This window comes from Calliopsis andreniformis, chromosome 4, assembly GCF_051401765.1.
Source record: "Calliopsis andreniformis isolate RMS-2024a chromosome 4, iyCalAndr_principal, whole genome shotgun sequence".
NCBI classification, from domain to species: domain Eukaryota; kingdom Metazoa; phylum Arthropoda; class Insecta; order Hymenoptera; family Andrenidae; genus Calliopsis; species Calliopsis andreniformis.
Genome location: NC_135065.1, coordinates 7,272,094 through 7,298,698, shown reverse-complemented (window position 1 = coordinate 7,298,698; position 26,605 = coordinate 7,272,094). Strand labels below are relative to the sequence as shown.

General features: G+C 37.5%; 3 protein-coding genes, 1 long non-coding RNA gene and 1 other non-coding gene across 9 annotated transcripts; 3 read left to right on the top strand and 2 right to left on the bottom strand.

The window, feature by feature from the left end:
* Positions 1-170: 170 nt before the first annotated feature.
* On the bottom strand, positions 171-21,114 carry Dom (domino helicase). Of its 4 annotated transcripts, XM_076376528.1 has the most exons (30): positions 20,979-21,114; positions 19,363-19,568; positions 18,578-19,280; positions 17,066-17,382; positions 16,659-16,985; positions 16,174-16,384; positions 15,877-16,094; positions 15,652-15,789; positions 15,499-15,583; positions 14,973-15,274; positions 14,427-14,742; positions 14,178-14,352; positions 13,904-14,090; positions 13,516-13,652; positions 13,250-13,436; positions 12,816-13,134; positions 12,651-12,731; positions 12,091-12,351; positions 11,345-11,658; positions 10,971-11,263; positions 10,329-10,898; positions 10,031-10,145; positions 9,620-9,952; positions 8,883-9,104; positions 4,146-4,181; positions 3,901-4,069; positions 3,325-3,812; positions 2,951-3,235; positions 1,649-2,869; positions 171-1,576 (listed from the first exon to the last, which is right to left on the bottom strand). In XM_076376528.1, the coding sequence occupies exons 2-30, from the start codon at positions 19,555-19,557 to the stop codon at positions 1,262-1,264; spliced, it is 8,520 nt and encodes a 2,839-aa protein (XP_076232643.1). In that variant the 5' UTR covers positions 19,558-19,568; positions 20,979-21,114; the 3' UTR covers positions 171-1,261. The 4 variants fall into 4 exon arrangements, with proteins under 4 accessions (XP_076232643.1, XP_076232640.1, XP_076232641.1 ...); XM_076376525.1 differs by lacking the exons at positions 171-1,576; positions 1,649-2,869; positions 2,951-3,235; ... (1 more) ...; positions 3,901-4,069; positions 4,146-4,181 and having other exon boundaries at positions 5,199-9,104; XM_076376526.1 differs by lacking the exons at positions 171-1,576; positions 1,649-2,869; positions 2,951-3,235; ... (1 more) ...; positions 3,901-4,069; positions 4,146-4,181 and having other exon boundaries at positions 5,199-9,104; positions 12,196-12,351.
* LOC143178645 (small nucleolar RNA snoR639/H1) lies at positions 16,458-16,593 on the bottom strand. The gene has a single exon (XR_013001828.1). It is a non-coding gene; the product is annotated as a small nucleolar RNA snoR639/H1 (small nucleolar RNA).
* LOC143178086 (uncharacterized) lies at positions 20,829-21,878 on the top strand. 2 transcript variants are annotated; one of them, XR_013001718.1, is made up of 2 exons: positions 20,829-20,984; positions 21,119-21,878. It is a non-coding gene; the product is annotated as an uncharacterized LOC143178086 (long non-coding RNA). The 2 variants fall into 2 exon arrangements; XR_013001717.1 differs by having other exon boundaries at positions 20,968-21,070; positions 21,144-21,878.
* Positions 21,879-22,796: 918 nt separating this feature from the next.
* Positions 22,797-24,251, top strand: Rad51d (Rad51 recombinase D). The gene is made up of 4 exons (XM_076376519.1): positions 22,797-23,157; positions 23,262-23,374; positions 23,448-23,658; positions 23,732-24,251. The coding sequence occupies exons 1-4, from the start codon at positions 23,014-23,016 to the stop codon at positions 24,230-24,232; spliced, it is 969 nt and encodes a 322-aa protein (XP_076232634.1). The 5' UTR covers positions 22,797-23,013; the 3' UTR covers positions 24,233-24,251.
* Positions 24,252-24,440: 189 nt separating this feature from the next.
* LOC143177773 (uncharacterized) lies at positions 24,441-26,571 on the top strand. Its single transcript, XM_076375930.1, has 2 exons — positions 24,441-24,617; positions 25,090-26,571. Exons 1-2 carry the CDS (start codon positions 24,535-24,537, stop codon positions 25,637-25,639), a joined length of 633 nt encoding a protein of 210 aa, XP_076232045.1. The 5' UTR covers positions 24,441-24,534; the 3' UTR covers positions 25,640-26,571.
* Positions 26,572-26,605: the final 34 nt, after the last annotated feature.

Sequence of the window (26,605 nt, the reverse complement as noted above, 5' to 3'; positions counted from 1 at the left end):
CTGACATCCACGGGTCAGTAAAGAGAAGATAATATAAAATGTAAAACTCCGCAAGAGTGTTTATCAAATAGTTATCAAGTGGAAGTTAAAAATAGACAATTACAAGCACTTTCCTAAGTATACGTGAATTTAACACTTCATAGAGTAACGCGCAAATTCAAGTACAGAACACGCGTAAATACATACGAGAGATTTATTTTAGCGTCTATGATACACGAATTATACATATTTATATGTATATATATATTATTAATACAATCTTATACAATTCGATAAAGTTCCTAGTATAAACATCGCATCGTTGAACGAAACATTTTAAACCCTACAGGTAACTATAGGTACATACAGTCGTAGCTTCGTATGTTACTCTCTTTTCTTCCTCCCATCCACGTATATTATCAACGAGATAAGCGTATTTTTCGAGGCTAAATCGTTTCATACTAGTCCTTAAAAATTCAAGAAAAATACACGTTTGCCGCGGAGCATCATCACAATGATACCTTTTGTGTAAAATACTTAATCTTTTTTTTTTCGCGAAATAATATGTATAAGTATATTAAAATCGAAAGTGGTATATATGCATACCTCTTAAACGAAATTGCGTCGCAGAAAACCTAATCGTCATCAGAATCGGTATTAGTAATCAATCATTCTACTCAGGCTCGAATTATGATCAGATAAAGTGAGATAACACATTACAAGTACGTTTCATCAATAATTATGTAATATTATAATCTGCACTTCGATCAACGTCATGGAACGATTATGGAACACATACATGACATTTGCAAATGAAACTGTAGCAAACTTTATCTCGCAGTTACTAAAAAGAATTATTAAAAGAGGTCCTGCAAGTAATTAATATTACATAGAAATTCGGCCAGCAAATTTTGAAAGACGATATACTACAACAATAAAACCGGAACACCTCAATACTGATCGAACTACGATATAGTTACTACTGCATTCTTAATGTCACTCTCCACAAACAAAATTATAGTACAAAATACCTTTTCACTACGCAATGGCTAAAGGCATAAATATTGCAAATATTGTTTTAAACCAAGATACAATCACAATAAAGATCGAGATGTCTGCATTAAACGTTCTGGCAATATATTTTGGAATGTTCTAACAGTTTTAAACAATTATCAATTTATAAATCTCCATCTCGACTTTGTTTCGCGCGTTATTTTATACAATTTTCAAAGAAACAAGGTCATAATACTTAGTCGATTTGAGTGACACTTACAAAGCACATTTACTTCGGTTGACCATCTTGCGGAGTTTGCGGTTGTTGCTGTTGCGGTTGCTGTTGCTGTTGCACTTGCTGGGGATGCACGGGGTGGGCGATAGTCTGCAGTCTAACTTGACTAGGTCCTGGGCTACCTCTCGCCGTCGTGACAACAGGTTTCCCTTGAGCGGGTGCAGCTTGCCTCAACTGAGCGCTGCTTGCAGTAACGACTTGAATAGTTTGCTTCAAAGCGGCCGAAGCTACAGGAATCACTCTTGTCTGCAATGGAGATTTCGCTAACACCACCTGACCAGGCTGCGAGACAGCCTGCCCTGTGGAAACCTAAAATCGTAGCATTGTATTAGGAAACGAAAAGCATCATAGATAATGCTATCAAACATTCTCTCCACATACATGAGTGAATTGCTGCATCGCAGACGGCTGCACGTGCTTCATGACTTGCTGAAACTGTTGCACCGTCATCGTCGCGGGCAACGATTTCTGTTGCACAATCAGCTGCGTCTGCACACCAGCCTTAGTAGCGACTTGCGTCAATTGCGCAACCTTCTGCGCGGGTAATTTCCTCTGCGTGATAATCTGAGGATGAAGAGCAAGCTGACGAATTTGTTGCGGCGTCGCTGTTCGAACGCCAGCGACATTCGCCGCTTTCACCAAGGTCGCAACAGGCGTGCCGCCAGCCGATGTCCCTGTCTGTTGCACTTGCAGTCCAGCTTGCGCAAATATCTGCGCGGGGGTTAGGCCAGATTGCGCGGGCACTTGTACCTGCGCCACTGCCGCTTTCGCCTGTTGCTGTAGCGCCTGTCGTTTTATCAGAGCAGCCATCTCGGTCTCCGATACCGTACGAGCAACTGTCTGCTTTCCAATGGTTGCTTGAGTAACAGTCCCTGCAGTTATGTTCTGCTTCATCAACGTGGCTCTCTGTTGCGCAGCAGCAGCGGAAACCGCGACCGACACCTTCTGACCGCTTGCGGCTTGAGCCTGCAGTACTTTCAGTTGCTGTTGCCGCAGGAGGACCTGTTGCTGTCTGTAATACTGTAACTGTGCAGCAGTCAGCGTTTTACTGCCAGATGCAGTCGCTACAGTAACTCCGACAATTCCCTTTTGAGTACCTGCAGATGAACTTTGCGCGGCAGATACCAAGCTCGCTGTTGCGATTCTTTGCGCAGCTTGCAAGTTCGCAACGCTAACGACGGTCGGCGTTGTTCGTGCATCTTGCATTGTTAATGTACCACGAGGTTTGACGGTTGACGTGGCAGCTGTCGTGCCGCAGGTAGTAACGTTGGTCATGGTTGTAACAGTTTTCATAGTAGTTAACGCTGCTGTTGTAACTGTGGCCGCAACTTGCGTCAATTGGTGCACTTGTGGACTCGTAGTGCTCGATATAGTTTGTTGCGCTTGTTGTTGTAGCTTAATTTGCTGCTGCTGTGCCTGTTGCTGTTGCTGCTGTTGTTGCTGCTGCTGAGCTTGCTGCTGCTGCTGCTGTTGAGCTTGCTGTTGTTGCTGCTGAGCCTGTTGCTGTTGTTGCTGCTGCTGCTGCTGCTGCTGTTGCTGTTGTTGCTGCTGTTGTTGCAATAAGCGAGCAGCTACTTGTTGCTGCTGCTCAGCTGTTAGAACCTGGAAAAAAATTGAGATATTGTAAATTATAAAGAAATATAAAATTTCTACGATTAAAATAATATTGTGTATTATACTAACAGCATGTTTAAGTTTTTCCTTTGCAATCCTGTCAGCACGTCGCGTTGCAACTTCTATAGGAGCCAATGGATTATCATACTGAATACCACATTCAGCTAGAACCGCGGCATTGGTAGGGTTTTTCATTAATGGATTAACAAGTAATGGTTTAACAGTAGGCGTTCTCTTATTGGAAACAGACTTTATGGTATCGAATCTCTGACAGCACATTAACGTAAACGAATGATTTTTATCCTGATTATATAACTGAGACGTTTTCATTGGCCTGTTTGTTTTACTTTGTTGCTAAAAGAAGACGATTAAAAAATGGTAATTTTTTGCCGACAAATATCTCCTTTCAAATGTACAAGAAGAAAAATATCGTAATATAATACCTCGGAAACCTGAGGCATCTTGTATACGCCTTTCTGTTTCTTTTGCTTTTTCGGCGTGGTATCGTAAAGCAACTTCCCTTCTTCCCTTGGTACTATTACCGATTCGTATCTGCTTCGACATTGCTTAGGGGACCTGTATATTCGAGAAGTATTGTTGACAATATCAGCGACCAGATCCCAATTGGGAGTATGGCCAGGGGACAAGATCATTAAATTTAGCGGTAGCCCCTGATAGATTTGAATCGCTTGAAGGAGGGCCCAATCCTCGTGTATCATCCAATCTAAAAGATGCTCTTGGTCCGCGGACGATTTGGACATGTGCGAGGGCTTTATGCCTGGCAGTGGAATCGGTGGTCGAACTATCGGACGATACTTATGCAATTTCATGTCGCGACGCATCTTCATTTGCGCTGGCGAAGGTCGATCAAACAAAGATCTCGGCGCGTAAACCGATTCCTCTTTGTGTCGCATCTTACCCACTCGACGTCCTAGTATGATAATCACAGTCCAGTTATTTTATATAATCGTTGAAATAAAAAACTAGATTATACAACTCGTTCTTTAATATCCGCTTACCATCACGATCAGTAGATCCAGCGTCCACTCTGCTTCTTTTCTGTTCTTTCTTAATGTATATCGGAGGCAATTGAGCTTCTGACATTGGAGTGTTTTCATAAAGGAATCCCAAAGAATAATCTATGTAAACATCATTATCCGTCGTGGGAGGCGTTGGAGGACACCACATCTGATAATTGAAATGTGAATGTACTCTTCTATCCATGTCACGGTTCAATCAAAAGCTATCTAAGATTTATACTTACTGGCATTTGCTCCATATTGTCATCCGATAACCATATCTGCAAGATATTAAAAGCCGACTATGAGATCTAATTCGTGAACTAATAGTAAAGAAATCTGTTTCGAGAGGACTTAAACATATTCGCGTCGAACGAGCGCGGTGTACACTATATATTCAATTCTAATCAATGGCGAAGTTCGGTATAAAATTCGATTTCCTCTTCTGTTTTACATGATACCTTCGTAATTCTTCCGTTGGGCAATTATGGAAATTTGAACGCGTTTGAATAACTATGTTTACGAATGATCTTGGAATTTCTAGGAAATGAATAGGAAGTGTACATACACTTTGCTCGTTCAAAGGCTCATTTGCTCTCTCTTCAAAGATTTCGTAACTTCGATCTCGCGTAAACATCGAATATTTGCTTGAAGCAAGACGCTCATCAATGTGCCTGCTTATACCTTGGCTGACTCCAAGTTTGGAATGGCAAAGGCAGTGTTTTGGTGCCATTTTCAAAGTAATAATTATTGGAGCTTTTTTACTGCATGCTACCATCTAATCAGGATTCAATAATACTTTTTTGTTCTCCCTTTAATGTGCGGTCATGTTAGCCTTGCCACACCAAACATCGCGATTAATGCAAGATCATCGTTTCGCGTTTGAATGAATGATCTCGACATTCTGTATGGTATGTTGTATATAACCAAGCACACTGAGCAAAATTTGACACCAAAACGAAACTGAACCTTTGATCGAACAGACTTGGAAACGTACCAAGAAATAAGAAAACACATTATTTCGTAGCAAGGAATATTTTGTTTATTTCCTTTCCTCGGACTCACTCGATCATACAAAATACAGGCACGCAACTTAAATATTACAGTGGGGCATACCAGTTAAACGAATAAACTTCTTAAATCTAGCATGTGTGATCAGGTCGTTTCACCTTGCAAAAGTTACGTAATACAAGGCGTTATACGAGAGCAAAGTACGGCGCATTATTTTGTCAATTTTGAGTTCAATTGTTTCTCTTTCCTCTATTGTTGCCCCTCCCTTCCCCAACCCCCCCGTTTTATACGACCAATTGCCCGCAAAACTCGTCGAAGCGACCCGTATGCTCGCGGGCCGATTAACTAACGAACTAAAGCTATGAATCATAGTATGAATTTTTTCTCTATCTTCTAATATGATACAGTCAAATGTCTTACTTCTCCTTTCTCCTTTTATCACCAAGTGTATAAATTACAATGTCACTTAAAGACATTCAAAAAACCTTTACAGGAGAGCACAATTTACAACGCTAAAAATATTACACGCGTGTACTCAGTACAACGAAAGAAACGTCTCACTTTGTTTGCTTATCTTTACCTTTACGTTGTGATATTGTAATATATATATTTACAAGAAGATATTACGTGACGAAATTAAAAAAAAAAAAAGAAAAAAAAATAATCGAGAGTACTTGGATTACACGCACGCTAGACTCCAAGTATGAGATTAGCAACAGTCCAAGAGGGACATTGCGTTCGTGCGTGTCTCAGAATCCTGGAGACATATGTTTATACAAAAAGTAATAAACAGATACTCGCTGGTAAATGTTACAGCGATAGAATTTTAGCGAGACTCAAGATACAGTGCCGCTGCTCATTTTCTCCAACTGAGTCGTCGTCTGAGACGAAGGAGAAGCGAGAGGAGGAGGAAGTTGCGAACGAACGGACTTCTTCAACGGTGGTATTTGCTCCTCTTCGTCGTCCAATGCGTCGACTATTTGCGATTCGCTCGTCTTGCCCATCAATGGCTTCGTGAAAGACGACGACAGCCGAGTTCGTTTGATCGTTCTTCTGAGCCTTTTCGACACGTCGGACGAGTCGTAACTGGAATCGTTATCCAAGTCCACCAGCGCGATCACCGCGGACTGCATAGGCAGCGGTACCTTGTCCGTTTTAATCTTCGAATTCAGCGTCGACGAGGTCTTGTTCACGCTCGAGGTCTTCCCAGTCTTGCCAGAGTTCGTGTAAGTACTCGCCACGTTCGAAAGCACGCCAGAGGAAACGCGATCTCCAGAGTCACACCATCCGTCCAATTTACAGTTGGAAGTAACATCAGAGATCCGAATGACACAGTTCTTCCCTGGGGAATCGGAAACACTGGAATTAGAGTCAGTACCTTTCTTAGCGTTTTTCAAATCGGTAGAGTTGCTGGTCGGAGACTTTCCATGAACGGAACTGGAAGCTTTGTTATTGTGAGTGTTCCTTGTGTCCAGGGTGAGAATCGCCACCACTTTCGCCGTCCTCTGAGGCTTCTCATTCACTTCGTTGTCTTGTTTCGCGAGGTCCTCCGAGGCAACAGCGTTCCCATTTGAATCTGTGCTCTGCACTTCAGTTCTCGAGGTTAAAGCACTGTCGCAGGATTCTTGGCTCTTCGAATCGGTCGAGGAATCAAGCTTACGGATGTGCTTAGTCCCTCTAAGTACAGGTACATGATTGGGGCTTGATTTACCAGAATGTAACGTAAAATTCAGTCCAGACCGAGTGACCCTTGACCCCTGCTCCAATATAGGAACCGGTGTGTCTGGTCGTCGTTTCGTGATGCTTGTATTTACACTCGCTGATTCGCTCAACCTCTTCGTCCTGGGGGTGCTGGAACTGGCGAGGTCTTTTGTATCTGACGCTGGCTTCATCGGTGGTATCGAACTGCTTCTTCGAAAGAGGGCTGGGTTTATGAAACCGTTGTCCAAGGACCTCGAACTGCGCGTTGTGGGCTTCTCGTACGACGATGACTGTTCTTCGTTTCTAGATGGCGAATTTATGGACGACGTAGACCTCGTCACTGGTCGAGGCGAACCTTTCAGGCATTCGGGAAAAGGAGTGTCTGGGCGTCTTCTTTGCAGCGATCTCGTAGGACTCTGGGTATTACTCGGTGGAGGCGTCAAAGAACGACCCGCGCTTGACCTGGTAATTCTTCCTTGTTCCCCAGTAGGCCGAGGTGTGTCAGGTCTCTTGATTAGTGTTACCTTGCTATTCCCTTCTTTGCGAGGAGCACTTAAAATCGAGCCTCCGCTTTTATCAACTTCTCTCGATTCACATTGCTGTGTCGTTGAAGTATCCGAGTCTTTATTTTCAGAGTTCTCTGCAGCGAGATTCATTTTCGCGCTCCTCGTTGTTACCCCACTACTCACCGTATCCGGTTTACGAAACATAAGCTTATTCTCTTCAGTAGGGTCAGATACAGTTGAGTCAGCAGTATCAGGAATATCTAAGGAAGGCGATGGTTTATTGTCGTTGCTCTGCGTCGACAAACTCGACTCAGCTTTCGCTTCTTCGTCTTCGTTTAATTTAGTACTGTTTTCCTCTCTCTCGTCGGACTCCTGACTAGAGCTTGTTTCTATCACAGAAATAGACGTATCTTTAGATGACTCGTGCTTCACCTCGATATTCGAAGAATCTTCGTTTAATTTTTCTTCCCTCGTTTCGTTTTCTTGTTCGCTCGTTTCTTCTTCAACTGCGTCACTTTCTGAACTATTCTTATGTTCTACGTCGACTTTTTCGACAGAAATAGACGGTTCCTCCTTCGACTGTTTATTATCATCGGTTATGTTTTCCGAATTGGAGCTACTTGATTCTTTTTTCATGGAATTCACTTTAGCTTTTTCTACGTCTTCTACTACTTTGTTCACAGGCCTAGCCAATGAATTTTCTGATACGTTGATTTCTTCGTTCACATCTAAAGTCATCGAAGTTTTTGTATTCTTCGAATCAGAAATCATTTTTAGAGTACCTGACTTCGTTGAAGTCGAACAAGAACTATTATCTTGAGAAGTAGAACTGGTGTCAGAATTTTCAGAATATTCGTTAGAACTTCCATCACTTCGTACACTATTACATTCCACTATTAACTTGTGCGTAGATTTTGCAGTAGATTCTGAAACTTTACACTGTTCCGAAACGCTGGATATCGAGTCGTCCAATTGAAAACAAGTATCTGCGCCTAACGAGTCTAAACGTACAATGGAAGTAGATTCTTCTTTTGCATCTACATTTTTCCTAAATTTTGCCTTTGGCGAAGGCGTACTATTACAATGATTCGTGATTGTTTTACAATTCTCGACATTTTCAGTCAAATCTTTTCCAGGCGAGAGTTTACTTCTCTCCAACGATAACACAGTCTTCTGATTCGTTGCATCACTTTCATCTTTGTGCTTAATCGTCGTATTATTCGTTAGCTTCTTAGGACTCGACGTTGGTGGTAAAGGCGAGACGAAACTTTCCTCAGCTTTCATTCTCATCTCCAGTTCTCGTTGCTTCCGCAAATTACTGGCTCTACCTCTACATTTTGGTTTTATTCCAGGCAAAATGGGACTCACGTCTAACGTCCACAAATTTATCTTCACATTTCCCCTGGATCTTGTCCGTGGACTATTGAGATCAAAGTGATTTTGGCTGAACGATTTATTGGAACGATTCTTACGCTTACGATATCCTCCTTTCTCAGAATCGTTACGATCGTTCATCGTTTCCTCTTCCTCTTCCTCCTCCTCCTCATCTTCATCGCCTTGACTCTGACTTTCCGTATGACTCGACTCTTCGTCAAGGCTGTCTTCCACGACATCCTCTTGAGACTCTGATTCTGATTCTGTAGTCGTTTCGCTTTCACTTTCCGATTCTTGAACACTTTTAATGTTATTTCTACGCGGCTTCCTCCCCCTCCTCGCAGGAAGTTTCTTATTTACTAATTTCTTAGAATTACTAGCACTATTAACCTGATTCTGCGCATCCTCTCGTCCGAACGTCAAGGGTTTCTCATCATCGTCGGCCAGCCGCATCCGCCTCTCTTCTTCTTCACGCAAGGCTCGCAGTCGATCCAACTCCCACTCTTTCTTCTGCTCTTCCAGCTCGCGTTCTGCAGCAGCAAGCTGCGCTGCAGAGAACGCGCCTTCCGATTCTTCGACAAACTTCATCGCGTAACGTTCTATAGGTGTAAGCTGATTGCAAAACAAATTATTTTAGTGAAATCTTTATTTTATGTTATTAAACCTCGATGCTAAGATTCCAACTGGACCATGTTCTGCATTAGTATGTTAACTCATAGAAAATCGAATTTTGAGTTATGAAGACAGTTTAATTAAAAATATAATATATTATTAATAATAGGATTGTTTCTCCCGACAGGATTCGTATGTCGTATGAATGTTCCGACACGCGAGTTTTTATAGAGAATTACATTAATATCTCGCTATGTATATAAGACAAATACATAACATGTTGTCATGCATTTGTGTCGGTAGCGAGTAGGTATACTTAACCTATTTGATGACAATTAGATAATGAACCCTCGTTTTTTAAATGAACTAGGTTATATTTTATATGTCATAATATTACCAATTGTGCTAAGAAAATTGCTATAAAAAACTGTAAAACGATATCTCAAAACTATTTGTAAGTTACCATACTAATACAAAATAGGGTTCAACTATAAAAAGGACAATTCTTATGTTACCTGAGACACTAAGTTCTGTACTTCCAGCTCAGCTTTGCTAACTTGCGCGTCATCCTTGTCAGCGTCGTCCAGAGGTATATTTTCGTCGAATTCCGCCAAATCAGCAACAGCCTCCGCTTTGGCAGTCTTCGCTGCCTGGACATCGAGATCCTCCTCAGCAGCAGCAAGAGCACTCTCGAGCGCACCCATTGCCACTTTATCGTCCACGCTCTGAGGCTGACCATCCTTCTGCAAGAACTTTTCTCGATCTCTGTTTTGATCCAACACTTCCGCCATTCGTGCCGACGCATCGTTCTCGGTTTGATCGATGTTAAAGAGATCTTGAATCGTAGACTGTGGAGATATTATTTAAAATAATTAAATTGCTTCAATATAAAGCATTTTCATTTTGTATTAGGTATCTACACTTACACTCTTGAAATACGCTGTCGTAAAGTTACCACCCTCGATGGCCAAGTCTCCAAGCAGTCTCTTTTGATTGGCCTTCTTGAGAATATTCTCTTCTACGGTCTTTTCACTTACTAGCCTGGAATATAGGAAGCAGAACAATATAATATATATTCAATATAGAAACTACCTATAATACAGGGTCATCAGTTTATCTGTAAACTGTAAAAAAAAAGGTTTCCAGTTAAACTAATCACCCTGTACTGTGTTCCGCTCGCGAGATGATACACAGATGTAGCACAGTAAATTCTGCTACACATACCTATAGATATGTACATCCCGCGTTTGACCTATTCTATGACACCTGTCTTGCGCTTGAGCATCCATCGTAGGATTCCAATCACTATCATAGAATATAACGGTGTCTGCTCCTGTAAGATTCACGCCCACACCGCCAGATCTCGTTGACAAAATGAAACAGAATATTCGCTTATCACCGTTGAATCTTTCCATTAAAACTTGTCGTTGATCTACCCTAGTGGTACCATCCAAGCGCAAATATATGTGGCCGTGGAAATTAAGAAAAGCTTCCAGCACATCCAACATTCTAGTCATTTGCGTAAAAATTAAAACCCTATGATTCCCGGATTTAAGCTTCCTGAGAAGTTGATCTAAGGACTGCAATTTCCCACAATCGTATTGTATCAATCTAGGATCTGGGAACTGCGTCATCATTGCACTAGCCACTGGATGGAGCAACGCTAATTTCGGTGATAATTGACGTTGCAACTCCATTTGCATTCGTCGCTGAGCAAGTAACTTGTGTGGGGGTGGGTGCGAAACATGAAAACGTGGAGCAGGCGCGCATACAGCAGGAACATGAACAACGAATCTGTAACAGATTTACACGATGATCAAATGTGCAAAAGAAACTTTTTGTTTAAATTATTAATTATACACGAACCTTTCAAAAACTTCTTTAAGTTCCTCGACAATTTGTTCTGTACTTTTGATCGCCTCAGCAAGAGCTTCCGTGCGAGAGAAAAATTGTCTACGTGTACGCACGTTCTCCTTAGCAGTCGCGCAATGGAGCCAACCATTATGCCATCGACAAGCTGTAGATGGTTTCCCGATTCTCAAAGCCATAAATAAATCTTCACCGTATAGAGGGCAAGCTGCGCATCTTCTTTCATTGATATTCGCGAGGAGACGAAGCTTGGCCTGCCTTCTTTGTTTTCGTTCTTCTTCCAATTGTGGCTGTAAAAAAGTATTCCCCATTTAAGTATCACCAATTAAATTGTGTAATGCTCTGATGTTCTATATAGACAAGACATTTACCAAATAAAACTCGGACTTTGGACGTTCTTTTATTTGTGCCTTCTCAGACTCTTTTTGTGCGTGTCTAGTAACAATACCACAACGAATTGGCTGTTGCTGTTGCTGAGATTGTCCATTCCCAGCAGGAGACTGTGCTTGAGAAGCAGTGACGTTCAAAGGCGGCACCCTCATCACAGGTCTTGCACTTGTTCCGCTTGTGGTCGTTACTACTCCTCCCACTACTTTATTTACTGTTGCTCCCGAAGTAGGTAGGCCCATCAAAGACTTAGATAAAACAGTTAGACGTTGTCCACTTGTCATTACTGGAAATGAAACTGAAAGTACACGAGAGAAAGTGTTAGGCACATACTATTGGCAGACCCAACGAAGAAGCTCGGCAATACATTTAAAATAAAAATACACAGGATGTTCTAGATTGAACCTAACAAACTTTGCTAGCACAGATTACCATTTTGGACAATTTATGTAAAGTAGTTTAGATCAATGTAAAATATTTTTTGTACAGAATGATTTTTCAAATATACTAGCAAAGTTTGTCGGCCTGAAATACTTTATATATTTCTTCAGAACATAAAGAAAAGTTATATATAATCATGCATTTTATATTATTTTTTAGGTAGACATTTTCGACATACATTAAAATATGCATATGGACATATGAAAAAGGAAGTAAATGATGGTTCACATTGCCCGAACATGAATTCTAAATGAGGGTCAGTGGGATTACGAGCACTCATGAGACAAACCTGTGTTAGTGTTTTGCTGATTCGAAGTCAGAATGATATGTCTACCAGTAGATGTTTGAACCAGCTGTGCAAAACTAGGCACTGCTATTCTTTGGACGGAATCACCTTGTTTAACTGTGACTGTCTGGGTGGTTAATCGTTGCAGTCCATCTCTGATATTTGCATTCCCTACTGTGATCTTCTGTGCATTCGTTGCTGCTGTAGTTGGTGTCACTGTTGTACTTTGTTGTGGGTTATGTGCTAGTGTTCCGACAGGAATTGCTATTTTCGAAGCAAACACAACAAATACGTTTTATACAAATCATGAATTACAAATGGTAGATTTTAATTAAATGTAAGTATTTCGTATTGTTAATGTACTCTCGGTTCTAGAATGCTTATAAGACAGGAAAATTATAAACAAGCTGGCCCGAGACCATTTTTTCTAGCACCACTGCAAGAATGATTACACAGCAACGATTTGAGTGCAACCACTGATCGATGATGCATCAGGATTAAAGGTTTTAGAAGTAAACGTACATATAAAACAGAAAACAAAATATTACAATAAAAAATATTACCTTTTACGCTACCCTGATGTTGTACCAATTGCACGGAGTACCCTTGTAATTGTTGTCCACTTGCTACTCTTAAAGTTACACCTGTAATTAACAACAATATGTCTGTAAGAAATCCTAAAAGTATTAAATGCAGTATCAAACGTCTTCCAAGTCATTGATAATTACCTTGCCCTGGAGTGCTCTGATTATTTAATGTTTTTATTAAAGGGGATGTTCCAACTCTCGGTGTAGGCAATATTCCAGCGAAATTCTTTAGTTTTGTTTGAGTTTGCTGAGGAGTAGACGGTGGCTTAACTTGATTGGATAATCGGACATTGATTTTAATCTTTCCAGGTGGACATCTTGGTGGTGGGTCTGGTTGACTATCTATTTCTTCTATCAACTTTCGTGGCGTTTGTAATCGTCTTACTCTATGCGCCACAAATGCCGTAAGAGTAAATTCCAGATCGCACAGAAGAAGACTAATACTAGATAAATCGATATGCTGCAAAAATAATTACATTATTCTCCTTTCTGTTCTTGGAAGTTTCATTATTTAATTTAAGTATTTAATTTTATTTTTTAATTAAATTTAAAAGGAAGAAATATTGCTTTCTTACCTTGAATGGATCGTAATCAAGAACACTCCATATTAAGGAAGCTGTAACATATTCGATGCCTTCCATCTGAAATGGTGATACAGTAGGTCTGACTTCAAATAAATTGGGATGATTACACACTTTCCGCAGTTGCATTAAAACGTTAATGACACTCAACAAATTACCACTGGCTAAGGTTTCTTTTGTTCTGGAAAAAATACAAATAAATAGTAATGGACATCAGAAATAAAAATTCTCAATATTCTAATATAAATTACTGTATTTACTTTGCTCTAGACATAAAATCGTCGTATAGATATCGCTGGCGTTTCGATAAACGGCACATGAGGACGTGCTCATACTTTTTAGGTAATTGTTTTTCTACTTCTGTCTTTAATCTTCGCAACAAAAAAGGCCGCAAAACCTGTAAAAGTATATAATTAATTTTTGAATGTTTGAAGAAGAAGGAAATGCAACGTAAATTATACTAATAGAATTGTTTCTCCCGACAGGATTCGTATGTCGTACAAGTGATTCCGACACGCGAGTTTTAATAGAGAATTACTTTAATATCTCGCTAAATGTATAAAACAAATACGTAACATATTGTCATGCATTTGTGTCGGTAGCGATTATATTTGGAAAAGTAAACACAAGAATAAACTACGTACAGACCTTATGTAGACGACGAATAATGTTTTCATTATATTCACTATTTCCTTCGATCATTCCTGTAACTGGGTTGCTAAACCATTCCTTGAATTCTCTGTGCGATTGAAACACATTTGGCATCAAAAAGTGCATTAAAGACCACAGTTCCATCAAATTATTTTGGAGCGGTGTACCCGTCAACAATAATCGTCTGTTAAGATAAAAAAAAAAAAATATTTTACATGAAATAATTACATATTAATTATACGCATCCTTTCAAAGTATTGTAGACACTTACCGCTGTGTTTGAAAATTTAGTAACAATTGCCACCTCTGTGATTTAAAGTTTTTAATATTTTGAGCTTCATCTAATATAAGATATTTCCATTTTTTTCTTCTAAAGCTCTGATGGTCCTGTATTACCAACTTATACGATGTTATGCATATATGAAAAGCATTGGGTTTTGTCCAACCTAAGGTAAAAAAGCACGTCAAGCTTCTGTACTTTTATTCCCATTTATATTAATTTCAAAATACGAATCATTACCAGTTCTTTTTTGTTTCCGCTCTTTCTGTGTCCCATAATACGTCAAAATTTTAAAGCCAGGACACCATTTCTTACATTCCATCTCCCAATTAAGCATCACAGACGTTGGTACTATTATAAGATGTGGGCCCCAATTACCCTTCTCGCAAGCCAAATGTGCGAGTAAAGCAATTGTTTGTATAGTTTTACCCAAACCCATTTCGTCTGCCAAAATGCCATTTAATTTTCTGTCGTACATCGTAACAAGCCAATCCAATCCTATGTGTTGGTATTCTCGAAGGTGATGTTTTAAGAGGAATGGAATTTTAGTGACAACCTAAAATAGAGACTCAAGATCATAAAAGGAAAACATGTACAAATATGCACAATATGAAAAGATTGTCGTGATCATCTTTTAAAACAAATCAATGATTTAATTTATTAAATAAGACTATCACGTTGATCTGCCTTTCAGAAATGGTCATGTGCAAATAATAACTGCTACACCACCTTGGATTGAAAGGCTCTAGACAACTGAAATAGTAGAAAGCAATTAAGGTAACTTACACTAGTAGTAAGTAAAGTGTTTCCTTTGGGTTGTATACTTTCTGCTAATGCTGCCACGTTATCCATTTCATTGTGAGCATCAGAATGATCCTCCATTTCCACAGTCTTATTATCTGAGGATTTCTCCATGGATATATCTTCTAAAAGAGATTTCAGCCCAACGTCAGTTTCATTATCACTTTGCGTTTGAGACTCTTGTTCCCCGACTTCATTTTCGCTCTCTTCACTTTCACTTTCATTACTTGTAGATTCTTCGTCATTCTCTTGGCCTTCTTCTGCTTTTGTGCTTTCTTTATCCGATTCTGAAACAATAAAATCATTCATTAATTTTGTGAACAATCCTCGTACTCGTTACGAAACTTGTAAATATCTCAAATAATCTCAGACAAATGCCTCGAGTCACATCAAAAGAAAGGAATCAAGAATGAGAACCATTGCTTGAACCATCAGGATTGGTAAATTATCATCACCGAAATATAAGTACACATGAAAGAATTTAATTTGTTACCATAAAATTTAGACATACCTTGATCTTGATCAACATCCATTGATACATCCGGTATATTACCATATTTAGCCATAAGCTCATCGATGGACATTTCATTTTCAGCCTAAAAGAACAAACTGTGTATAAAGCATTCGTTGCTTTATTTTCTTAACTCAAAAAATATACACGTACCTTAAGATCATCTATTTCTTGTTTATAATCAGCATTCTCTTCTAATTTTTCTTGTTCCATAATAGTTTCTTCTTCGTCTGAGGATTCGTCCGACGCCGCCACAAAATCTGTATCTCCATCTGTCGTTTTTTCATTTTCCTTTTCGAAAAATTATAAGACTTTATGAAATATATTCTTATGTAATTGAAATTTCAATTCTGAAGCAAAAAAATTTCGTAGACTTACTTCCTTTGGAGCTTCTTTCGATCTAGGCGATAAACTTTTACTTCTATCTTCTAGGTAATTAGGTGGCAAATCTTTTAAGAGATCTTCTAATGGTATTTCCGATTCTTTTTTTAATAATTCGACCTCCTCCTTATGATTCGTTACAGATTTTAATTCTTCTTCCGCCTTAGCTATAGTTTCTTCATCGTCATCTGAACTTTGGTTTGGTTGGAAATCCTCTGTATCAAAAAAGAACACTAGATGTCACCTAGGGCAATTAAGATAATACGATAAAGACATTTAATCTCATTAACATACCATCGGAATGAGATTTGCCGAGTGGAACGGGTGAAGATATTCGAGAACTATTCATAGAGGCTGGTATACTTTGGGGGCCATCAGTTTTATTAAGTCCTTCTGTTAACCATGTTGAATACTTTTCTGTTTGACCAACAATAAAATTTAGGTGTTGATCCAATGCCTGCTTTCTTTTTTCCTCGAGTCTCGTTTGTTGTTTATACTCCACCAACTATAACAAAAAATAAGATACATAGAACTAAATTGTTCTTACCAAATTATGACATTAAATATTAGTAAATGAGTGTCCTGCTATAAATTCTTTGATCGTATCTGAATAACTAATACAACCATACACAACTAGCAGACTTTGCTGTTCCCACAACGAGCACACACTTTCAATTGGAATACACTGAAATTGTCGGCTTAATAGTGTGGGGTAAAAAGTATTTACGACACATAAATGAACAGGTACATGCTAAATATTAAATTCACAAATATTTTACCTTTTCCACGTTTGCCCAGAATGTTTTGATTTCTTTAGCAATAAAACTAGCAATCTTCTTTAGTCTAAGCTCTTGAGACTTCTCTGCTTTTTGTGCTTGAATTGCTTTTTCCTGGAAATATTTCTGTACCATACGCGCGCACTTTTTCGCTGCAGCTTTCTTCCATTTCCGTTCTTGAGCAAAATCAGCGGCTAGCCAAACCATTTCTTCTAACAAATAGTCCCAATGAGCCTTTGTACGAGGTGGCTCCTGCACTTTAGGCAATCGTCTTTCCGACCATAATCCTTCGCGTTGTAACTCTGCAATCCTCTGCATAACATATGCTTCCTGAAATGATATTAACGTATTAACTGCACTTTGCACACTTCCCGAGATATACACAAATTCTCATAAGAAGATCACTGTACCTGCTTCGCCTTTTCTACGATTTGTTCTTGATTATTTGTAGCATCACATGTGGAATTAGAGGAAGGTAACTTAAAAAGTTTAACAACAGGTTGAGAAGGAGCAACAACTGATGAAGTAGTTGTTTTTGCCGTCGTAGTAGTTGTAGATGCAGTCAAGGTAGAAGTAAGAGTAGCAGTTATGGTAGTAGTAACAGTGGTAGTTGTAGTAGCTGTAGTAGTTGCAATAGCCGCAACTGTTGTAGACGGTTTGTCTGCTACAGGACTTGCTACTGTTGTCGTTACGCATTTTGGTGAACTTGTAACTACTGGTGCGCTACCTGTAAAAGTGAAAGAAAATAATTCAATATGCAAACAATCATTTACACAAACAACTCAATTATCAAGAACGTGTGTATCGACAGCGCCCTTAGGCCGAAAAGCACAACTGCTAAACAGCCTTACAAATGCTGCGAATTAATCTTCCCACATTGAGTGGACTGCTTCAAAAAATGACTTTAAAACAGCCGTCGATGTGGGATTGTTGTGAACACATACTCTACGAGTACTAAAAATGATCGCATATCACAAGGCATAAATTATTAACTTAAAAGTGAATGTAATGTGCAACACACTTCCTCAAGGAAATAATCACTGCATGAATGATATTATACGATTATAATTGAAAAGTGCCAATTATGAAAAATGGAACCCTACAGTCTTTTGTTGAACAAAAGTTATTGCTCTTTTTATAACTTAAAAAGCAACATGCATTACTGCTTGGTAATTAGGAAAATTCACCGCATTATTTCGTACTAATAGCGCAGGATAATATCAAGTGCAATTAATCAGTAACTAGTACAATAGAAATTAATGCTTGTATCTATTACTCATATTTAAGCTTGATCACTTATCAGCTTGCTCTAGCACACAAAAAGCACTGAATGAAAACTTTATCTGTAATTCGATATAAGAACAAAATTTTTTTTTTTAAATAATCACAATACTCGGCAAAAATCGTTCGTAAGAAAGAAAAATTAATGAATCTAAACATCAAATGATAAGCCTGCAGTAATCACCTATAATGAGCGTGGGTGCTAGAGTAGAAGTAGGTGGAGGGTGAGCGGTGACTGGTGAAGATTGAATTGCTGCTCTGAAGGCAAACACCATGCCATGGCGGCCCCCTTGAGGCCTACCTGGTATATGCCCTATTGTGTAAATTAATTATTCAGTTGATATAAAATGCATACTAAAATCTTTAATTGTTTTGCCGTATCGTCATGTATCAATCATGCCATCAACCGCGGATAATGTAATAAATATATTCCTAGTCTCTTTGGAAGAAAGATTAAGAACAATTTTTCACTCTATACTTTTTACATTTTTTTTTTTAATTGAAAAAAACGCCCCTCCTATTACTCTTAGAAAAATGATTGAGGCTAAATACAGAATAGCATAACTTTTAGGATACTTAGCTAGTATATAATGATTTGTATCATTAGATTATATCACAGGAATATATAACTAAATGTTTACCTTGTTGATTAAGTTGAGCTACTGCGGCAGGCAAAGTTGTTGACACTGCAACTGGTGTAACATTCATACCAGAGATTTTTACTTCTGCACTCTGGTTCACAGGAACTATTGTAGATACAGCTGTTGTTACAGTTGACGTTAGTGGAATATCTGGTATTACTGGCAGTGGCACTGTTAAATCCTCATCGTCATCGTCAGGGTCTAATCTATGTTGCCGTAAAAAATGCAGATACTGAGGCGTCGGCGGTCTCTTTCTCCACGTCTGGAAGTCCATCATATTGCCTCCAGCATGTAGGAAGAATAACTCTGACGCATTCTCAGCGTATTTATCTCTTATTGCCCGCATTCTTTTCATTTTGTGTTCTAAAATTCTTCTTCTATAGCCCATCGCATCATCGGCGCACATGGTAGGTTTTTCAGTGGTATCCGCCAATTTCAACTTTTTTCTCGCAGGCGGCGATTGCATTGAAGCTTGAGATGTAGGCGCAACAAACATATTTCCAATAGAAGTTCGTACAAGCTTTGGAGACGTTGCTAGAACAACTTTAGGTGAATTTTGACGTGTAGGAGATGCAAGGGGTGTACAGCTTGCACCTGCAACACCCACAGCGCTTGCACGTGGCGGTGTACCACTAATATTAACAATTCTTGTAACACCAACTTGTTGAATGTTTGAATTTGTTGTTGCATTGCTTGGTATAACCTGCGGCAACAGTACAATTTTTATTAATGAGTTACGCATAGAATTTAAGAAAGAGACGATGATTAAAAATAAAGATATGCACCTGTGTAAGGCCAGGAACCTGCGAAGTAATAACAAACTGTTGTCCTGCACCAGTGGCAAGGACATTAAGTCCTTGAGCGGTGGCAAGAACTTGTTGCAAACTAACAGTTTGTTGTGGTGCACCTCCATTGCTTCCCCCATTGTTACCTCCACCCCCATTAAGGGGCAGGATAGGTGCAGTCTGCTTATCACTCATTACACATCACACTGTAACATTAATGAAATTATATTACAGACATGAGTAAAATTTAATTAAAAATGCATTGAAGACATTATTTTAAATTCTATGACAATATATTTGTTCAATTTTTAATACAATTCCACAATGATATTGATATATAATAAACACAATTATAAATTATCGTATAAATCATAATATAATAGAAGATCAAAACTATTAAACAAGTTAAATTTATTTAATGGTAAAAATGTGTATCAATAGTAAAACAATACATAACATTAGCATAACTATAAAATATTTGAATATAGACATTTATTTTTGACCTGTAATTATGTATACAAAGCACATAAATTGATAATAAAAATTAACTTATTGAAATCAAAGGATTGAAAATTATATACATTTAAATTATCCTCTTCAATAATATACACTGTGATTGTTACAATGTAAAATACAGAACACATTTGTATTTCATACATAAAACATCAATAAAATGTTAATATCTTCTTACGCTATTGAACCAACACAACAATGGAACAAAATTTTTACATCTATCTTGTTTCATATTTACTTCAAAATTGAATATTTTATTTAAGTATGCATCAGGTTAGAAACAAAAAAGGAGAAATGAAAACAAGGACAGAAAAAGTGGTATCTCAAAAAGTGAAAAAATTCAAAAGTAACTCCAAGTTAGAAATCCTAAAAGATCAAACTAGAAACAACACATTTCTGTCGTAATTATATACGATTATTTTACAATTCGAAAAAACGCTTAAAAACGTTAATCGGAGAAAAGCACGAACGAGAAACAACACAAACTGTAAACTCTATTATCCGATATCTATGCTTTATTTTCCACAAATTCGAGGTATGTAAACAATTTATCACAGTATTTCAGCCCAAATATGTACATTTCAACGTTCTTTCAAGTAAAGTAATTTCACGAGTCGGAACGAGAACGTTAATTGATTTGTGAAAAAAGCGCCGAAATCAAAATTTCCCCGAGGATCAGACTGATGCACCACATTGGAATTTGTAAAACACGCTTATTGCGCAGAAGAAAAAATACGCGAAAAAACAGAGCATCGGAAAGAGGAGAAACATATCAACCATCGACTGGACGACGAAACAAGCGATGTCATTTAAAATATCGAAAGATTGCACTGAATACGCGAACGTCCGATATCAAGCATTCAGGGCGTTCGAGTCTTCTTATTAGAAAAACGTCAATTTATCGTGATTCAATAACAACAACCGTCGCGGCGGTCGATTGGCGGAGATTTTTGGCAGCGAGAACGTTATCCCCGGTCTTTTAAATCGTATCGCCACCCAGGAGAATATATTTTTCGCAATTGCGTCAGTGGGGCCTCGCGGCGATACAAAGGAAATTTTTCGTCCGCCATGTTGGCGTTGGTCTGATAGGAGGGCGGACTTACCATAATGTAATCACAAAATTCTGCAACGTAGGCGAGCCATCCACGAAAATAATTGTTACACCCGTGATCGGCGAGCGTTAAATTGCAATTAGGTACCTCACGTAATGTACAGTGCATGAGCTATATCTAATATTTTACAGAACATTTTCGCTCGACTTGCTCAAGGACGCGCACACTTCTAAACATGGCGACGGCTCCCGACAAATTTCGACCGCGACCAGACCGAGAGCTGCTCGCTGCTTTACGTTTACACAAGCCACAGAGAGATGCCGCTCCGACTGGGCACCGATTCACCGATTGGCTGCCCGCAACCGGATACTTGGCAACGTGGCACCGACGAACGCTCCTGATTGGCTACTGGTAAAAATATTAAAAGGACTGGTTTTCCGACTAACAAATCAAATCAGCAACTATTTAGCCTGACTACTGGAATTCTCATGCATTCTGTAAAATCCATTATCACAAAAATCGCTTAGCATGGTAAGATTGATGATAAAATATGAATTATAGGGCATAAGCTTAGAAGGGGAACTTTACCCATGAGAGTTTTATTCAAACTAAAAATTCAGTTTTACGAGACTTTTATGTATTAAAAAATTCAGTTTCATTTTGTAAAGTATGAGATGAATATTTCCACGAAACTTGAAATGATGGGCTTGGAAATACTTTGAATTTTAAAATCATTACTGTGGTCTATCGATAAGGATTTTAAAAAGGTGGGCGCGTGATCGACAAATATGGGCATACATTACATACCACGTTACATCACTTTACATTCCCGTCTTATTGAAGACGGAATCGTTATCCAAGCGTTTCGATTCAATTTATAAAGTAAACATGCCGATATCTTGAAGCTATATATCTCGTTAAACATTTGTCTTTCTAATTATTGCTACATATCCACGTGTTTAATCTATTTAACAGTATTATACTCGTATTATTGTAACTGTAAATCTATTCTTCGATTTATCAATCTTCAAACAGTTGTAAAAACAGAAATTATTTATTAAAACGTTCTATTTACAAGTACCAAATCCCTTGCAATATTCCTGTATGGGACTTACTCTTCGTCGATCATTCAATTATCAATTATTAGCGATCGAATATTCCTCACAGAATAAAATTATTTAAGGAAAAATATGCCACAATTCTGATCAAATTTCATAGCAAGCGCGACATGGATGCCGCATTATACATATCATACTTGTGACACACCACGTGCTAACTTGACTATTAAGTACGTCGTCGATGTTCGTAAAAGGAGGCAAAGCGAAGAGGAGAAAAAGGAAGAAAGAATTTCTACTTACTCTTCGGTCGACCTTCGTTGGACGTGGTTTTTTCTGTCGTCGTTTACCCGTATTTTCTAACCGAATTCAAACAAAGTTCGGTGGCAAACACACGTGCGGCTCTTCACCGAGTAACGTGTGTTGAGCACGTTTTCAAACGCAACGACGAATTCTCTATAAACTTTCACGGCGAGAACTGTGATCGTATCTACAACGGATCGCGTGTGAATCATAATGGAATAACAAACGTGAATTATTTGGCCTGAATTTACGACACGTTTTTCTCTTGGCTCTGTTCGATTCTACATTCGTTAACGAAGTGTCCGCGTGTACCACGTACTTACACTCGTATCGTAAGAATGACGCTGGGGTCATTTGGGTACTCGGCGCATCATCTTTTGGGTACCACTGTTATATTTACACTGATCTACGTAGTATGTGCGATAATCATTTGAAATTTTCACTTAAAATGTACGATTAAAAATAAATGTTTCGCCAACTAATTTTCACGATTTTTGTAAAGGTCTTGCAATGTTACGCGACATTTGAAGTCATATGATGAATATATTTTTTTTTCCCAGAAATTAATTATGCGTGTCACGTGAGTTCGACTAAATTCCGTGTACACGTTGATTTTAATTTTCCGGAAGTTTAGAGTAGTTTGGATCTTCGATCGATTGATTTTGAACAGACGTATATAAACAAAGTACCGAAATGAACATTTGGGAGGAATTGAAGCTTCCTTGAGTATGACGAAATTAAATTCGGACATTGATCCGAAATTATCGGATGCTGTGGTACAGAAGCTAGAACAGAAACATATTCGTACTGTTATTCAATTTATAGATGAAGATTCTGCAAAATTAGTCACCTTTACTGAACTTTCCCTTAAGGTACACTGTGTATGATTAATGCAAAAAATACACGCGATATATTTAAAAAAATGTTGTAATATGTAGAGTAATGTAAAATGATAATACTAAGGTTAAATTTACAGGATATAATTGATATTAAACAAAATATTTTAAAAAAATGTGGAGGTATAATAAGAAGTGCTTCTGATGTACTTCAGATAGAACAGAACAATATCATTTCAACAGGTTTATTATGGTATTACATGCCAACAATATTATTTAATAAGAAATTAATGAAGAAATGAATAATGAGTGTTTTAACTGATTAGTTTAGATGAATTGTTAAAGGGTGGTTTATATCCTGGTCAGATATATGAGATATGCGGCATATCTTCAAGTGGAAAGACGCAATTATGTTTTACAATTGCTTGCAACATTGCGCTTAAACCTAATACTCTTGTCTGGTATATTGATACAAAAAGGGACTTTTCTGGTTCAAGAATAGAACAAATGTTGTTAAGAAAAAACTACAGCAAGCAGGTATTGATACAGATATAAATCTACAATGATAACAATATGATATGTTATTTATTGCAAATATATCATGCTTTAGGTTGTAGATGAAATTATGAATAGTATCAAAGTATGGAATGTACAAAATTGTAAGCAGCTGTTTAAAGTTTTGCATTGGTTGAAAACAGCTTTGAAAGAGGAGAAAGAATGTTGCACTAAACTTATAATTATTGATTCTTTATCAGCAATCATATACCAATACTTTCATGAGCATAAATCAAACATTGCATTAAATTATTTAGCAAATATGTGTCGTTATATTGCCAATGAATTTCATATATCAGTCATTACTGTTAATGTAATTACTCAATGGAATACACCTGATACAAAGAAATCAGCTAGCACGAGTTCTAGTGATAACACAATAAGTATTGTTAAGGCATTATTAGGAAGTTACTGGTCAAGTGTTCCTAATACACGACTGTTAATAGAAAAAATAGGATCTGGAAATAGAAAACTTTCCATATGGAAAAGCTTTCAATTAAAACAAAATATTTATTGTACTTTTAGTATAAGTGATTGTGGTGTAGTATGTTCTTAACGTAATAAATATATATATACTAGTATTTAATTTTTTATTATCCTTTACACAATAAAAAATCATTTAGGAATAAGATACTAAAATTGATTAAAGTACTAAAAATATATTTTACGTTTTAACGATAACGTTTACATTTCCCGCCTATTGTAAGAGCATAACGGTGTCGTTAGCAACGACTTCCGGTGACGTTAATTCGCGACGTTGCCGTATTTTCTTAGTGCCGACAGTAAGCATCACAATTTATAATGGTTATATTAGATTAGTGTTTGTTAAGGTATATTGTTAATTAATTGGTAAGAACGATGGCTTCCTTGGTTGCGGATTATGGGACTTCCTCGAGTTCAGAAAGTAGCGGTGACGACGTTTCAGATAGTGCCGATTACACGTAAGTTTTCACCAATGCAATCCTCTTGTCTCATGGTTTGTTTTCCTCTTTCCTTTAACCTCTCAGAATTACATAAATTTTATTTAAAAAAGTGAACAGTTACACAATTCTCGTGCTTTAAATCCCTTACATTGTACAAATGTGTTTTATTTTTTGTTTTGTGAGATAAAATCGTCTCAAAAGATCATGAAGGATAAGTTCGTGTTCTGTTGAATCTTGCATATTGTTGATTTGAATAGTAACATTATCAGCTTTAATGATTTAACATTTTTCTGTTATGTTTTTTTGTGCTATATTTGTTAATTTATGAAAACTTTATGGATGATTGAAGTTATAGGTAATTCATAAAATTATGCTTATCATTATAGAAATGTGTTGTAATTTTTTTTAGCATGGATATATTAAGGCACAGTTGGTGTTTACACGTAAGATTGAACTTGTTCTTTGTAATCTGATATTGCCTAACCCTTAGTTTTAAGGATGAAGAAGATGCCGAAGATGAGGAAGAAGAAAATGAGAATGATAAAGAGATACCAAATGAAACAGCTTCCAAAGAAAAACTTCCATTGCCAACTCCCGATTTTAATGGCATACCCACCATGAAAACTTCAGTCTTCTCAAACCCATTTGTTGAAGCAGAGAAAGCAAAGAGTGCCATTTTGGAAAAACATGTGAAAATGACTCCAACTCTAGACGATACTAAAATGATAAATGGTAGAAAAATCTGTTGGAACTACAGAAAAGGCAGATGCCGGTTTGGCCATAACTGTACCTTTGCACATGACTCCGATTTACATCGTACAGCAGCTGAATTAGAAGCAATTCGAATACCACAAGAAACAGTCATTTGCCAGACTCAATACAATGGTCAAGTTTCCATGAATGATGATGAAGAAGTTGATCAAGAGAATAATCAAATGAATAAACGTAAAAAAAGACCAGGATTAAGTCAATCCTTAGTACCTAGTAAAAAAGTATTGAAAATGTACAAAGCACAACAAGCTAAGGCTATTAGTAGATAAATATAATTGTATTAAATGCATAGTTAAATACTAACACACGATTAGCCGTTCTAACAAAGAAATAATTTATGATTTACATATTTACTAATTCAGATGGGTTCATACAAAGGGAATTGCTAATAACATACATCGAAAATAGATACTACAAAGTGTAAAATGTTGTATGAACAGAAGAATGGTACCAGAAACTAAGTATTTCTTTATATACTAAAGAGAGTATACGCTTCCAATAAGAATTACATAACAAATTATAGCTACTTCAAAATTAATTAAAACATTCAGAATTATTTAAATAATATTTGATATTTATAAGAAAGTATTTGTTATGTATATAAAAAATACATTTTACTTGTATAGTTAATACTTCCAGGGACCTGCATAAATGAAATTCATTGTCTTGCATGCAAATAGCTTTGTAAGCATATTTCTATTTAGACTTGGTACTCCTAACTTGTCCAGAATAACTGAAACATGTCTTCTTATTCTTTGGTTTTCTTATAAAATTTAATTAATTGTATGTCCCTCTCTTACTGAAACGGGACAGCTGTTTGAAAGTTCTTTGTATCAGAACTCTTAGATGTTTATGAATCTTCAGGGTACTATTGTATCTAAAAGTATTCTATGAAGTATCACCACTGCTCTAAGAAGTTTTAAGTATTGTTTGATGTACAAAGCAAAAAATTGTCCATTGTGTAAGAGTTCTGTGTATAAAGAAGAATTATATGAATTGTGTATAATATTGTTAACATTTTTTCTCGATAAAGCTGTTTAATCTAGTATCTATATTAGGTACTAACAGCAGTAGATAATTGTGGTATACCAAAAAAACTACGCTTCCACTATGGTTTACACCTTTTTACATAATGTTATAAGATATAAAACAGGGCTTATAATCATTCGGTATTGAAGTAAATATATGATTGTTAATTTTACGTTTCTTGTCCATTTAACAATGCATTACTTCCT